Here is a 16273-nt window from a genome sequence, read left to right as displayed (position 1 = left end):
AAGAAGGTTCTTGGGCTTTGCTGATGATTGTGATAGACATGACTGAGCTAAAGGCAGAGTGAGCTGGTATCTGGTCTTAAGTCGTTCTGGTTTCTTGCCTCATGCACATTCTGGGGTGGTCTTGCTGCATTAGAAGACAAACACTGGCACTCTGTGGCTGGTTTTTTTTCCTCCTTACAAGTCCATATGTGGTACAGTGCTCGAACACAAATTACCACTGTTCTCTTCTGGTACATCTAAGGAAGAATGGTCATGCTTCATATACTACAGGTAAAATCTAGAGGGAGGCTTAAAGGGATCAACACGGATCTCAAAGAGTAAGTCATGTCTTGGCCTAGAATATTTTGACAAGAAGAGAATCCGGAAGAAGGCCACACCCACAAGGCTGGGCTCATCCTGTGTTGGTTGCTTCTGATGATCAGCTTTGAAATACTGGGGGGCTCTATCTTGCCGTCCTCCCCCGCAGGTTCTCTACATCCACCTGTCCCACTTCGCCGCCTCTGTTCTATGACTTATGAGAAGGGGCTTCTCAGATTTTATGTTTGTTTATTTTCTCTCCTTAGCAGTAGGCCTTGATATTTTGAATTTTGGAAGAACTAAAAGATAAATAAGCTGGGATTTTTTTGTTAAAAAAAAAAAAAAGAAAAGAAAAGTAACCTGAGACTTGGTTTTCTGGTTTAGGTGACAACTTGTAGTAATACTATTTTAAAAGTTAAAAATTTCAAGAGAAAATCTGGGCATTAGTCCAAAAACAAAAAGGATATAGGAAATCTAATCAGAATAAGTAAAAGCTAGTGGCATTCTAAGACATTTATAGAAGAAGAATCATAAAAGTACCCTTTCAAAGGCTACAATGTCTTAATTCTTTTATGGATATTCATTATTTTAGTTTAAAATATGATTTCAGTGTCCAATTGTTTGGGGCTAATATTTGAAATTAAACTATTTTATAGGAGTATCTTAAACTATCATATTGTCTCTGTTACTATTAGAATTACTACAGATACTGTTAATCTTCCCATATATTCTAAATAGTATTTCCTAACTTGAAACTCACCTTAGCTACTGACAAGCTTGGCTACTGATGGCTATATTATGAATTGAGGAGCTCAAATTCTCCAAGCGTTTAAGAGCAAGTAGATAGCAGATGCAGATATGAGCACAATTTACTGGTTTATTTAGAGTCTAAGACTGTGTGCCTCTCATACACTCTCAAGTTAACATTAAAGTTTAAATGTTTACAATAAATTTTCAGGTGTATTATAAATTGAAATTTGATACATGAGTATCAAATCTTGGAACTACATACTTGGTACTATACACTTAATAAAAGGAAAATGTCAACCATGCGATCTCTGTGGCATATCAGGACCTATCACCAGGCCATCAGACAAAGCCAGCCTTCAAACACAGTCCTGCTCCTTTTTTATTTAATAATTGTCATTGTGGGGTACTTGGAAATTTAACTTCTTTCCAAATTTGATTCTACAAACCATGGATGATACACTAGAATTCTCTCAAAGATAGAGTTTATTTAATTACATAAATTTGCTTTGCCCATTCCTTAAATTTCTGAAACCATAGGTTTCTAAAATAGTAATATTATATGTGAGAATGATAAAAACAAAGCTTAACTCACAACATATACTACATACAATAATAAAAATTAGTGTACTTCTTAATTAGTTTCCAAATTATTAAAGCAATAGAAACATTGCTTCATCTAGTAGCAATACTTTTATCAGATACTTCAAGAATTGTATACGATAGCACAAATCTTGAAGTTATAAGATATTAAAACCAGAAGAAATCTTAGAGGCCATCTATTACTTCTTTTATTTTATAGATTATAGAAAAGAACTATAAGATGAGGTGTCCCATTTAAGTTCTTTTATTTAAGTTAATTAATGTAATTTTGAAAATTATCATAGAATAATCTAACAGATGAAAATTAATTTACACATGGCAATCACTTTTTCCTCTCAAAAGATAAAAGAAACAATTTTTCATATTTTGAAGCTTAAAATAATCCTTATTTTAAATTACCCTTAATGTCTCTGCAATTCAATGTTTTTTCACAATTAAACTGGTACAAAATAACGTTCCCTTACCTTTTCATTTGATTAAACTCATATGCAATTTTTACTTGTTAAGGAAATACCATCTAAAGAGAAAATTAACGAAAGCAGTATCTTGTATTATATCTTGTATTGGCATGTCCATATGACTAGAACTCCTTTTGTTCTTTCTGTGTCCTCACTGTACCTCAAGAGGCATAATTAATTGCTAAGGATGGCTCCACATGAAAGAGCCTGAAAATTACAATAAAGAGTTATTTTATTGTGTTCTCCTGGAAGATTACAAAAAGAATTTTAATAGCTTTATAACTAAATATAGATGTATAAAATATTTGTATTCTCTATAAGGGTAATCTGATAATGTTTCACTGAGCTTAATTCTTTGGGGCTAGCATAAGTCAAAAAAAATGCATTCAGCAATTGTTGAAAGCTAAAACCTATAACATGAGAGGCAGCTGAGCATTTACAAGATCAAATGTTAAAACATAGGTTGAACCTTGTAGTCTTTTATCTTAGAACTTGGATGATTTCACCCATTCCATTCAATGAATGCCTTTCTATATAAATTAAGACATTCATATTACACCTCTCCTACTTGATTGAAAATTTAGAAATATTAAAAAAGAAACTCAAAGCTGTCTTCCCTGAACTAAAATCTAAATTGCTTTCTAGTGTCTTTTACTTTCCTGATACCAACCTCAGATTAGGTAGGGATAAGAGTAAGGAAGGATAGGAGGGGTATAGGTGGGGATAACGGAGGAGACAGAGAGAGGGAGGAAGGGAGGGAGGGAGGGAAGGAGAAAGGGAGAAGCAGAGAGAGAAGAATGTGAAGCATCCTGCCTCTGGCATCACCCTGGTTCAATAAACCTCATGCAGCTTAACTAAAATAGAGAGAGATGTAAAGTTGTTCACAATGTAACATTTTCAAGGAATATTTCAATATTTTACTGTACTTAATTGATGAGGATTTTTAGTCACTGCAATGGTATCACACAATGTCTAGTGAACAGTCCAGCATGAAGTGTAGAAGGAGCTCAGGAGCTCTTGCCCAGTGCTAAGGAGCTCCTGCCCGTTGATGGCTGTTAGGAGAGAGAAAGTCTTTTTTAAGGGTATGGCCCTGTCTAGTGCACCATGCTCCACTGAAAGGTCCCAGCATGTGGTCAATACTGAGTAGATTCAGTGGGTTATTTGAAAGAATGAGAGAGTGGAAAAGGGAGAAATGAAATTGGAGCTGGAGAGAGCTGGAGGGGAGAGGAGGTAAAAATGATCAAAATACATATAATAATGTACACAATCTCAAATAATAAATTTTAAATATTGTATTGGTGGCGTATGCCTTTAATCCCAGCACTTGGGAGGCAGAGCCAGGCAGATTTCTGAGTTCGAGGCCAGCCTGGTCTACAGAGTGAGTTCCAGGACAGCCAGGGCTACACAGAGAAACCCTGTCTCGAAAAACCAAAAAATAAAAAATAAAATAAAAATAAATAAATAAATAAATAAATAAATATTGTATTTTTAAGGTGGTTACTATAAGGCAGTAAGGGAGAGTGCTAGTTTAAGGTAGATTGTGAGCTAAGCTGTGAAATAATTCTCAGGCCTATACTGTTCAAGAACCCCAGGACAGTAAAAGGAAGCAAAGTAGAGTCAAAAGGTGACTCAAAGGGGAGACGAGAAGTTGCTGAGAAGATTCAGTAGCTATTTTTAATTTAAGGAAAATGAAAAAAATTAAATTGGAATTTGAGAGAAGACACTAAAATGGTACTTGCAAGAAATTAGGAGCATGTGCTTCGTCCATCAGAGAAGAAAAGGGTATTAAAGCTTCACTTTCCCCATAAAAAACTACAAAAGTCAACCAAAGGAAGCAGAAGTAACGAGAATTAAAACATGATTCAGCAATGGAGAAAATTCAAGTAAGAAGTTGGTTCTTTAGATCAATAAAACTATCAAATATGTAGCCAAATTCAACAGAAAAGAAAGATTTGAATTAGCAAAATCAGAAATGATATAGCAATAGCCCTGATTCTATGCATAAATTAAAATAATAGAATATTGTGAAGATTTTTATATCAATAAATTTAATAATTTATGTGAAATGACAGATTCCTTGAGAGATATAATTATGAAAACTTATTCATACATATGAAAAATAACTTTAAATCAACTAAAAAAAAATAAAGTATATTTTGAAACCTTCCCACTGAATAAAACTTCATGCCAAGATAACTTTACAGATAAAATTTAACAAATATTTTTAATAGTTAAAATAATAAATGGACTCATGTCATGGAGTAGCACAAGCGTGGCAACTCAGTTGTTCTGCATGTGGATCAGACATCAACAAGTGAAATAAATTAGCTCTGTACAAACTCTTCCATGATGTTAAAGAGAGCAAATTACTTTCTAATCCTTTCCATTAGGCCAGTGTGATACTAATTTCAAAATCAAGGAAAGACAGCTGCAAACCAAACACATTAATATATAAAATGAATTATCTATCATGACCAAATGGAGTTTATTCTAACAACGCAAAGTTGGTTTCAATATACAACACCATATTTAAAAAAAAACAAAAAACAAAAATTAATCTCAATAGATGGCAAAAGGCATTTGGGAAAGTTCAATGACTATTTGAGATCTTTTAAAAAAAATAAACGAATTCTTATCAAATTTGTAATTGATAGTCCCTATGAAAAACTATAGATAACATTATACCTAGTGTTGGGAGACTGAGTGCATGCCTCCTAACCCTAAAAAAGTCTGTTCATGTCACTTCTATTTAAATCATACCAGTGTATCAATCCGTATATAAATACACACATAAAAACACACAAAATTTGCTGAGGTTTTGTCTTTTACTCTTTTATTTTAACCCTAAGTGCTGGCCTGCAAGTTCTGGAGTAAGCTCCTAGCCTCTGGGACCCGCCCCCTAGTTGATTCTGATTGGTGAATAAAGATTCCAACAGCCAATAGCTGGGGAGAAGAGACATAGGGGAGGTTTGGGTTTCTCAGCCTTGAGATCATGTGCACAGGAGAGAAGACATGCAGGAAAGTAGCAAGGATTGCTGCATGTGCTAGGGACCAAGAGCATGAGGCCCAGGGGGCTGCCTAGTTGGAGCTAAGAACAGCCCAGATGAAACATAGTAAGTAATAACTTGGGTTGTGGATAGGAGGGAGATTCTAACCGCATGGAGGGTAGGCAGCTGCCCGCCCAGCTACTGTGCTGCTTAAGACTAAAATAGAAAGACTGTCTGTCTGTGTGTCTTTTGTCCGCGAACATAAGCCATTAAGGCGGGAAGAAACCCTGTGACAAAATTTTTCAATATTATTGCTACATATATTCATATATATGCATACACACATACATATACAAACACACATACATGTACATACAAGCCATCATCAAGTAAACCAACAATGGGTTAGTATTAGACAAACAAAACATTGAAAGAAACAATAAGAAAATGAAGAAATTAAATCACACAAGGAGAAGTAATTCCCACAATTATTCCTAGATAATGTACATAAAGATTAACTCTGTATGTAAGAACTATCTAAGTAATTAGTGTGGTGATAAGATATTAATTAGGAACGAAATTCAAAAGAACTTAGTTAAAAGAGTATTTGCAATACTGGCTTTGCTAATTCAATAAAGTAGTCTATGAGTATCGCTTACATATTCACTAAAGTGGATAAAGAAGAGAAGCCTAGTATAAACATGAACTGAAATCTTTAAATTCCATACTGAATGTTATTTCATAATATGAAAACAAAAACAAAAACAAGTAAAGCTTCCAAAGCTATAAAATGAGAAAACAAGTCTCAGAGCTAGAATGAGCCTGTTTCAAACGTCCAAAGAAGAAAAATTATCTACGAAGGTTGTAAAAGTATCATGGTAAGAGAGAAACATATGCATATTAACTCTGCACTAATCAGATGTGTTGCTCTAGGACTTAACTGAGTCTCCCTCCCTGGATCAGGGTTTTCATTATCCATACAGAGGACAGAAAATTAATCTCCAAATGTTTTCAGTGAAATTGAAAGTCAAAGGCCCTATAAGTCTAACCAAAATCATAAGCTAATATGAAACAGTTAAGATGAACTTTCACATTCAGAAAAATTAAAAACTTTTGTGTAAGATGAGGGCAACACAGGTGTTTGTTCTTCGGTTAATCTCAGAAGCAATATCAGCTGTCTGATTTTAATTGCAATAAGTATTACTATTGGGAAACAGTCATGTTCCAGTACTGTACCTTGTTTGAGCGTAATGACACTCGACCTCCACATCGAGCACAGAACTTGGTTTGGCAATAGGAACAGTTATGGCCGCATCCATCTGCAAATTTTGTCTTGTGGCAGATGCCGCAGGTTGGGGCATCACCCTTCTGCTCTTGCTGCTGCTGCGATTCCTCCCCCATCTTCTTGACTTGCTCCTTATACATTTCAAATTGTTGATGCAGCTTTCTGTAGGAAAAGAAAGGAGTTTAAACATTTGTTTCCTAATGATCAAAATCACAATCTGTAGACATAATTTTATGATCAAAATACACAAGATGAAAATAAAAGTATAAAACAATCTGAAAACTACAGAATAATATCTTGCTTACATGGCATATTATATATATATTTATATATATGTAAAATAGATATATACATATATATCTATTATTTATATATATATATATTTTATATATATATAAAAAATAAATGTTGAAATTAGTTGTATCTTGATATACATATTAACTATAAAAGTAACTAGTTATGTTTGTGGAACATTTCCTTGAATATTAAACAAAACTTCTACCATTATTTTTCAACAGTTTAGCTTCAGAAATACAGGAAGCCAAATTTATATACACAAAGAAGCCATAATCGATTATCTTAAAACCAATGAGACTCGGTATCAACTGGAGTGAACTAAAGAATTCACAGAGAAATAAATGCATCTGTCCAACCAGTCTGAATACAACTTAGCTGTAAAAAGAAAATACTGTGAAATATTATCACCTAACAAATAAAATTATGCAAATAAAAGTAAAGCTATGTACACTTTCAAATTAAAATTCTAGAGCCTAGGGAGCTGTCTCAACAATTAAGAGCACTTCCGACTCTTCAGAGGCCTGACATTTGGCTCCCAGCCCCAGCTCAAAATGACCCATGTGCACGTGCACGCACACACACACACACAAATAAATAAATAAATAAATAAATAAATATAAATAAAATGAATCAAGAAGAAAACTAGGTTAAGAGAAAAGACACCTTAGAAAGATGTTTCATTTACTATTATTATCAACTTTTCTATTGTATTTATAAAGATTATTTTAAGTGTTTTATAACCATAAATTAACTTAAGACTAAAAATGATATCAACTCCAATTCTACCAATGACAAAAGGATAATAATCTATAAAATTATAACTTATTTTGAGCCCATCAGAAAAGCAGCTATCAGGCAAACAATTGAAATCCAAGGACACAAAGAATAACTGGTTCATCTTTGGCAATAACATAGGAAAAGGAAGCAGTGCCATCCTGACAGGTACAGGGATTGGAGTAGTGTTATGATTATTATTATTACCATTATCATTATTATTTAGGTTGTTTGTTTTTGAGATAGCATCTCATGTATCCAAGGATTACCTTGAACTTGCTACATATACAAAGATGAGCTGGACTTCTCATACTCGAGTTTCAAGTCCATTGCTAGTATTACACATTACAACCACATCCATTTTATATGGTTCTGGGGACTGAAAGTAAGGCTTCACACATTCTAGGTAAGCATTCTGTCTAAGAAGCTACATCTCCAGAGAGAGATCAATTAACAAATTGAGCAATAGCAAGATTCAGCTAACATGACAGCTTCAACAGCTAAAGACCCAGACTCAAAGAATGCTGATAATCGCAAGTTCTTTTCCCTTCACAAGTATTCTGGAAAACTTGAAAACACAGACAAGAGAAATAAATTCCTACTAGTGGGGAAGTGCGTAGTGCAGGCATTAAAAAGTAAACTATGGCCACTGAGATACAGACATTGATCTTCTGACTTTGATAAAATAGTAAAAGCTTTATTTAAGCCATGGGGAAGAAAAGTATCTTGGTGGCCCAAGATAAAGGCAAAGAGCCGTCATAGCTACGAACAAGATTTAAGAAGAAAACTCTTTATCAAGAATGTAGAAAAAAACTTGGGTCCAGGATCCTACCCAAACACAAATAAAATATCTTTTATCATTAAGACATAGGAGGAAGTTCCTACCTCCAAACTGGACCTAGAACTGGAAATCAAAGCATAACTGTTCTATGGATAGTAGAGAAAAAACTCGTAAGGTGACCCATGCTCAAGGTCAGTCAGGTAATTAGGACCTATCAAAACTGGAAGGTAAAAAACATACAAAGAACACCTACTTCCCTCCACAGCAATCACCAAGCAATAAGCATTAGAAGTCAACTGCATGTAAAGATTCAAGTGGATGAGGAGCAATATATGCAATCTTCATATGAGGAGATGTGTGTAAGGACAGCAGAACACGGGAGCAACTTCTAGTTCTCTAGCCTCCATTATAAGTGCATACAAAAGCAGCTCACTTCCTTTGAAGAATTTTATGACTATGTTCCACTGAAGGCAGTGATGGCAATAACAAAATTCAAACCTATCTGAATTCTTGATTTGCTTCATGTTTCAGCTCTCAAAACCAGCAGCCTGATGGGAAGGGAATGTATGCAACTCAAAGATATAGCACAAAGAGGCAAAAACAAAGAATAAATAATCTGTGGCAAGAGACATAACGGATTTGGAAATCATCATATTCTGGAGGGACTGGGGCTGGAACACAAGAGTAGTGGAAGAGAGAAGATGGGAATGATATAATTATATTTTCATTAAAAGTTTTTTAATTATTAAGATAAAGAATATATAGAAAATGTACACATCATGTGTGGACAAATGGTTGCCTTATGTATAACAACAGATAATGTTCTCTTATAGAAAGAAATGAAAGTTTCCTTAAAAGGAAAGAAAAAAAAAAGACAACTGTAGGCTGCCTAAAAGAATCACTTCGCCACCAAGGAAGGATACACAGATTGAAAGCAGGACTGAGAAAATATTCCATGCAAGTGGAAATCCACAAAGCAAAGATATGAGACATATGTTATATCTAATAGGCTACTATATTTAAAACTGTAAAAAGATACAAAGAAAGTTCTATTATAATAAATTCATCAAAATCTATGATGAACACTGAAGCAGCAAAATATATAAGGCTAATGAGACAGTAAATAAGAGTAATGAACTCTATCAGCTCACTGTCAAAAATGTCTATATAAACAGAAAATCAATATAAAATAAAGGTCTTGAAATGAACTTTAGATCAAATAGGACAAAAATAAGTAATATTTCCATACCAAAATAGTAGAATACACATTTGTCTCAAGAGTACAACACTCCACGATACGAAACACAAAACAATATGAAAGATTTTGAAAATTTCACAAATATGTGAAAATTAAATAACATATTCATTGTTAATTCATTGTCCATTGTTATAAAGAAAAAACTCTTATAATGATCTACAAGTCTGGAACCTCTAGTCATCTGCCAAATGATGATCCTCCAACCGAAGGGGGTGAGCGGCACATATAATGGTAGTTTCATGAAATTTTAATATAGCTCTAACCTTGATTATACAGCAGACAATACTGTTTAGGTTTATGTTATTACACTGTATAACTGCAGAGTGGTCAAGTCATCGAATCATTCATTTCTCATATGTCCCCACTGTTAACAGACATACAACTATAAAAGGGACAAGTCCACATCTTCAACCCCAAGTTTCACACTATCTTTTTTGTTACCTTCTGAAGTTAACCTGTCTTTCTTTTAATTCTTTATATGCATCATAATGTGTTCCATTAAATGTTCTCCCTGCCTTAGTTAGAGCAATATCTCTCTAGTCCTGTATCTCTCTATGCATCATCTATCACCTATCTGCCTATCATCTACCAATCTATCATCTATCTATGCATCTATCTATCTATCTGTGTAACTATCTATGTATATATGTGTGTGTGTGTGTGTGTGTGTGTGTGTGTGTGTGTGTGTGTATCTATCTATCTATCTGTTACATACCTACCTACCTGCCTATCTATCTTCCCCTGTATCTGTGTAACCCAGGCTGGCCTAGAACTCAAGATCCTCTTGCTTAGACTCAATAAAGAGAAAGGACTGCAGATGTGTGCTATCAGGTCTAACAGAAGAAAAGACTCTCAAACCTGAAATCATGCCCAGGGCACATACAGCAGTGAGAACACTGAAGTCTAACTACTAGACCCAAAAGACAGGACATTTTTCTGGTTTCTGATGAAGTTCATTCAAATAGACTGCCACTCATATCAACTGCTTATTTGTATCTTTTACCAAATACTTTAGATTTGACTTTTTATATGTTTCTTCCTGGTTTGAAGACATGCTTACATGTACTCCTTTATAAACTTAAACACGTCTGTGCTGTAATTGCTAATTTTGACCTCTGAAGTTATCACTATATCAATTTTCTCATTCATTATTGTGATTTGACTGGCGTGTGTGTTTTTATGTTTGTGTGGGCACATATATGTGTACATATACATGTGTGTGCACCTAGCTATGTTATACACAAAAATTCTCCAGTCTCTTTTGAATAGCCTTATAATTTTACCTCTCACAGCTAGGCTTTTAATCGATCCGAAGTTTATTTTTATCTACGATCTGATGCAGAGATTTAATCTCATTGTTCTTTATATAGATATTCTACTTCCCCATCATCATTTATTAAGTAGGTAACTTCTCTTCCACCAATTTGTGATATCAGCCTATCATATATTAAGTTCCATACTTACATAGATGCACACAATACTGTATTTCATTGGTAGTTGTGTCTACTCCTATTCCAGAACAACACTGTCAAAACCAAACTTGAAATACAATAAAAGGTCCATAAATTTGAATATATAACCATTTGGTAAGGTAGAGCAAAAGTCAATACACTTTTCTGCAAAAGGCTGCATAATATTTTAGGCATTGTGGGCCATAGAGTCTTTGTCAGTTTCTCAACTCATCACTGGGACATGAAGGCAGCCATAATGTGAAAATAAATGATCTTAGATATATTCCACTTCAACTTTATGCACAATCCATATTTAGAAAATCTCTTGTATAAATACAACAAATATATGATATTCTAATAAGAACTACTTTACAAAAAAAACATTTAAGATATACACAATGATATATTAATTTTGAAGTGTTGTTATTTTTATTTCATAAAAGCTTCTAATCCAAATTTTGGTGTATGTTCTATATCAATTTCTTCACTAAAGAACTCATTAAATGAGCTGGTGAGATGGCTCAGTAGGTAAGAGTACTGACTGCTCTTCCGAAGGTCCTGAGTTCAAATGCCAGCAACCACATGGTGGATCACAACCACCGTATTAAAAAAAAAAAAAAAAAAAAAAAAAAAAGAAAGAAAGAAAAAAAAAACCTCATTAAATTTAGCATCTTCTAAAGCAAATGTTACTCTTAGTGAAGTAAGAGAACTTTTAAATTCGGGTTTACTGCTATTCCCTGAAAATCTGATCCCCCAGCCTCTTAGTTTTATTGTTGTTACTTTAAACATTTGATATAATTTTAAGTTCTTCACAAACTAATCATTTACACTACTACTTTAAAGGTCACCAGTGGAAGGTTTGTTGCATAAAACTTAAAACGCTTTCCACTGTGAAGTCAGACCTTTTGATATTTCTAGACTGCTGTTAAATTTATTTTCTCCCTTTTCACAGATCATATAATCTTTATAGATACAGGTATACAAACTTTGAGTTATTTTTGAGGAAGTGTTTAGACAATAAATTTTTGTAATGATTGGGAGAAGAAATGTTACCCCAAAAGGATCTTGCACTGAATGCATGATACTTAGCTGAGGAAATATTTGTGGAGGTTATAAAAATGTTGGGAGGTAGGGCAGGTGAAGGATTCTGGTCATTAGGGGTAGATCCTAAAGCAGTAGCTCTCAACCTGTGGGTTACAACCCCCTTTAGAGTAGCATATCAGATATTTACATTACAACTCACAAGAGTAGCAGAATTAGTTATGAAGTAGCAATGAAGTAATTTTTTGATTGGGGATCACCACAGTATGAGGAACTGTATTGAAGGATCACAGCTTTAGGAAGGCTGAGGATCACTGTCCTAAAGGTTATTGAGAACATCTTCTTCCTAGCCCTACTTCTTTCAGGCCTCTTTCTCCCTCTTCCCCCAATCTCTACACAGTCTGTCTGTCTGTCATGAGGTACACAGCCTCTGTCATATGCTCCTACTACTATGTTCTGTTCAACTGACGAATGTGGCCAAGCAACCAAGGACTAAACCTTTTGAAATCATGAACCAAAATAAATGTCTTCTCCCTCATTTCTGTGTAATGTTATGTTATTGAAACAATAAATGCAGCAGTTGTCTTCAAGCAGTATATTGTAGTTCAAAAACAAACAAACAAAAAAACCCAGAGAGCACTTTGCTAGGTCAATTTATAAAAACTCAAATTAGAACACCTATTCTTGACTTGAAAAGATGGAAAACAATCTATATATCCCAAATACACAGAATATTGGTGTTGTTTCCCCGACAGGCTCACTTGTGTGAATACTTGTTCCCAAGTTGAGGAGACTGTTTAGGAAGAATTAGATGTAACCTTGTTGGAGGAGCTGTATCACAGGGTGTGATTTGAGGCTCCAAAGGTGTCCTGCCCTCTTCAATGCACTCTCTAGCTCTTGCTTGTAGATCAAGAAGTGAGCTCTCAGCCGACACCATGGCACTATTTGGCCATCATGAACTCTAACCCTCTGAAACTGTAAGCCCCAGTAAACACTTTTTATGAGTTGCCTTAGTCATGGTGTTTTGTCACAGCAGTAGAAAAGTAACTAAGACATCTAGCTTTGTAGGTTTTTTGAAATCTGGTAAAAATCAGTTGGCCTCTTTGTTTTTGTTTATTGAAACAGTTTGACTCTTGGGCTTGTTAGTGACACAGCAGATTGACAGTAGTTTCAGACAATGACACCTTTAGAATATTGAGCCTTCCTATTCACATAGGAGTCCCACTCACTGCCAAGTCTCAAAAACAGCAGTGGTTTTATCACTGATATATTAGCTCAAATTTTTCTGCTTTAATTTATAATCAAACCTATATTTCAGATTAAACAACACCCACCCTAATTTATTATATTTATTTTAACATGGCATCTATAGACTTGAATTGTCCAGGGAACTATACAACAACTAAATTATTTTCAGATTTTATAATGTAGTTGCAGAAAAAATAGTAAAAGAATGTTTCCCAATACTTCCATAAAGCTAATAAAATCATGAGATTTTCTACTCTCTCTTTCGGTGTTCTTATAGCACTTCAATGTTAATTCCTTAGGGATATATGACTTAGCTGCAAAAATTAGTCAACTCTCTCCATTAGATATTTCAAAGCACCATAACATATTGCACTTATCACAACTGCACATTTGCTCATTGCATGACCCCTACTTGTGTCATTTATAAAAGAGAATATATTAGGATTTTGTTTTTGCTTTCAATTTTGTTTCAGTGACTAGCTTAATATATGTCACATAGCCAATTCCTCAATAAACACTTACTGAGTGCTTGAATTAATGATATGTAGCATTGTACGTAACCTATTTGGTACATGAAGCAAAACAAATAAACTTGAACATAACCTAGTACTATCATCAGTAAAAACAAACAAAAAAAGACAAATGTATAGATACTGGACATATCATGTAAACAAACTCTAAGTCAATTAAACACGTGCAAAAGAAAGTGTAAGAAAACTGGTTCTAGAAGACAGGCATTAATTGTGAATAGTACTAGCATGACTTCACAGAAAGGGAACATTTTTGGGGTTTTAAACATCTTGTTCTTAGTAGGTATGGTAGGCATCAACTAAGGGATAAATTTCCACCTGGACTTTTTCATGTGCAAAGCATAAAAGCAGATGAAAATTCTGGAGGTGAAAAGAATTTGCATTTGAAAGAACATGTACATTTGGAAACAAACAAATTTAAAAAAAAAACAGAAAAGCAGAAGCTAGAAGGCAACCTAGAAGAAATTTTCTCTACTTCCATGCTAAGAAATATTATTATTATTATTATTATTATTATTATTATCATTATTATTGATAGCTATCCTCATTTTTTGACATGTTAAAGAAATCAGTAAGTCACAGTGAAAATATTTAACAAAATGATCTCAAATGAATCAGGTACTTCATTGATTTTAGTCTAAGAATATATATATGTGTGTATGTATATATATATATATATACACATATATATAAAATTATATGGGTTTTTTTCTGAATGTTTGGATTTTTTAATGACTGAACTGGGCCCAAGACAGCAACTATATGAAGTCCAACTCCAACCTCTCTTTAAGTAAGAGATTCCCCAGAGTAATTCCCTTCCCCAGCTTGCTCATCTACCAAGCACACATTTCACTGCATCAATCTGGGACTGTCTGAAGTATAAGCCCAGAGTTACCCCATCCTACCACTTCTACACCATCAGCAGACACCAACCACTGAGTCCCAAGACCTGGGACATATAGAGCAAAACAAAACCCTACTTAAAGATTTGCAGGGTCAGTCCACTTATGCTGTCTGCTGGCCTACCACCCAGCCCTCCCACTGTACTTATATGAGACTAATTCAAGTCTGAACCGAGTCCCAACTACAAAGTCAGCCACCCTATCTACTACACCACCTAGGGAACAAAGTCCCTGAAACACAAAGAGGCACCAAGACTAAAATCCAAGTATTATTCAGCTGGTCTACACAAACTGATAGGTTGAGGTTAAGAAAAAACAAATATCCAACACCCAAGAAACTAAGAGAAAACCAGATATCTATACCAAGAAACACCAAAAACATTGTAACTCTAGATGTGTAGATCCCATCCCAAAAACACAAAGATAAACAACCAAGACAATATGCCTTCTCCAAAAGCCACTATTTCCTTTTTTTTTTTTTTTTAGTTTTATTGCAATATGAGAAAAGTTACATGGTTTCAATTTATCTGTATTTGTTAACATTTAAAAACATATTTTAAGTAAATAGAACTAAATCACATTCTTGTTTTCCTTTTGTACCGCAACACCTCCCAGAGACCACCCTTTCAGTACCTACAATATCTTTTTTTGTCATATTCTTTAAAATTTATAAAATATTATAACAATAAAAATGAGTATTATAAAGGTTGTTTGATATAAAATAACAATCAATTTAACAGTCTTATATAGAAGCTTGTCTATGGCAATACTGAAAATATGAATGTTTTTCTCAATATAAATTTTAAAAAACTCCCAAATATATTAACTGTATATTTCAAAATAATACATCACTACTAATATTTTCTTTTTTTTTTTTTTTTATAATCTTGTGGCTGCTAGGAATTGAGCTCCGGCCCTGCTGGCTTGGGCCCCTGCTCGCTCTGCCCCTCCCCTCCTTCCGGCATAATTCACTGTAGCTGTCAGACACACCAGAAGGGGGTATCAGATCTCATTACAGATGGTTGTGAGCCACCATGTGGTTGCTGGGATTTGAACTCAGGGTCTTCGGAAGAACAGTCAGTGCTCTTACCCTCTGAGCCATCTCTCCAGCTTAAAGATTTATTTATTTATTTTATGTGTATGAGTACACTGTAGCTGTACAGATGGCTATGAGCTGTACATGTGGCTGCTGGGAATTGAACTCAGGACTTCTGCTCGCTCCGGCCCTGCTCGCTCTGGCATAATACACTGTAGCTGTCTTCAGACGCACCAGAAGAGGGCGTCCGATCTCATTATGGGTGGTTTTGATCCACCATGTGGTTGCTGGGATCCAAACTCAGCACCTTCAGAAAAGCAGTCAATGCTCTTACCTGCTGAGCCATCTCGCCAGCCCATAAATAAATCTTTTTCTTTCTTTGTTTCTTTTTTTGTTTTTTGAGATAGGGTTTCTCTGTATAGCCTTGGCTGTCCTGGAACTCACTCTGTAGACCAGGCTGGCCTCGAACTCAGAAATCCACCTGGCTTACCCTTCCTTCAGTCTCTGTTCCATAAATATAGCTATCTCCTGAGAGGCTCTGACAGTATCTGACTGACACAGATGTAGAGGCTCACAGC

The 16273-nt window shown here is 34.7% G+C and overlaps 1 protein-coding gene across 38 annotated transcripts in view; it reads right to left on the bottom strand.

Moving 5' to 3' along the window:
- Rims2 (regulating synaptic membrane exocytosis 2) overlaps positions 1 to 16273 on the bottom strand; it is a 516004-nt gene that overhangs the window by 404448 nt on the left and 95283 nt on the right. For all 38 annotated transcript variants that reach the window (XM_031358666.1, XM_031358693.1, XM_031358671.1 and 35 more), the window contains one exon: positions 6329 to 6539. In XM_031358666.1, the coding sequence (XP_031214526.1) occupies positions 6329 to 6539 (211 nt within the window). The remainder of the gene's footprint in view (positions 1 to 6328; positions 6540 to 16273) is intronic.

This window comes from Mastomys coucha, unplaced genomic scaffold (genome assembly GCF_008632895.1).
Source record: "Mastomys coucha isolate ucsf_1 unplaced genomic scaffold, UCSF_Mcou_1 pScaffold7, whole genome shotgun sequence".
NCBI lineage: Eukaryota > Metazoa > Chordata > Mammalia > Rodentia > Muridae > Mastomys > Mastomys coucha.
This window is presented reverse-complemented; position numbering and strand designations above follow the sequence as displayed.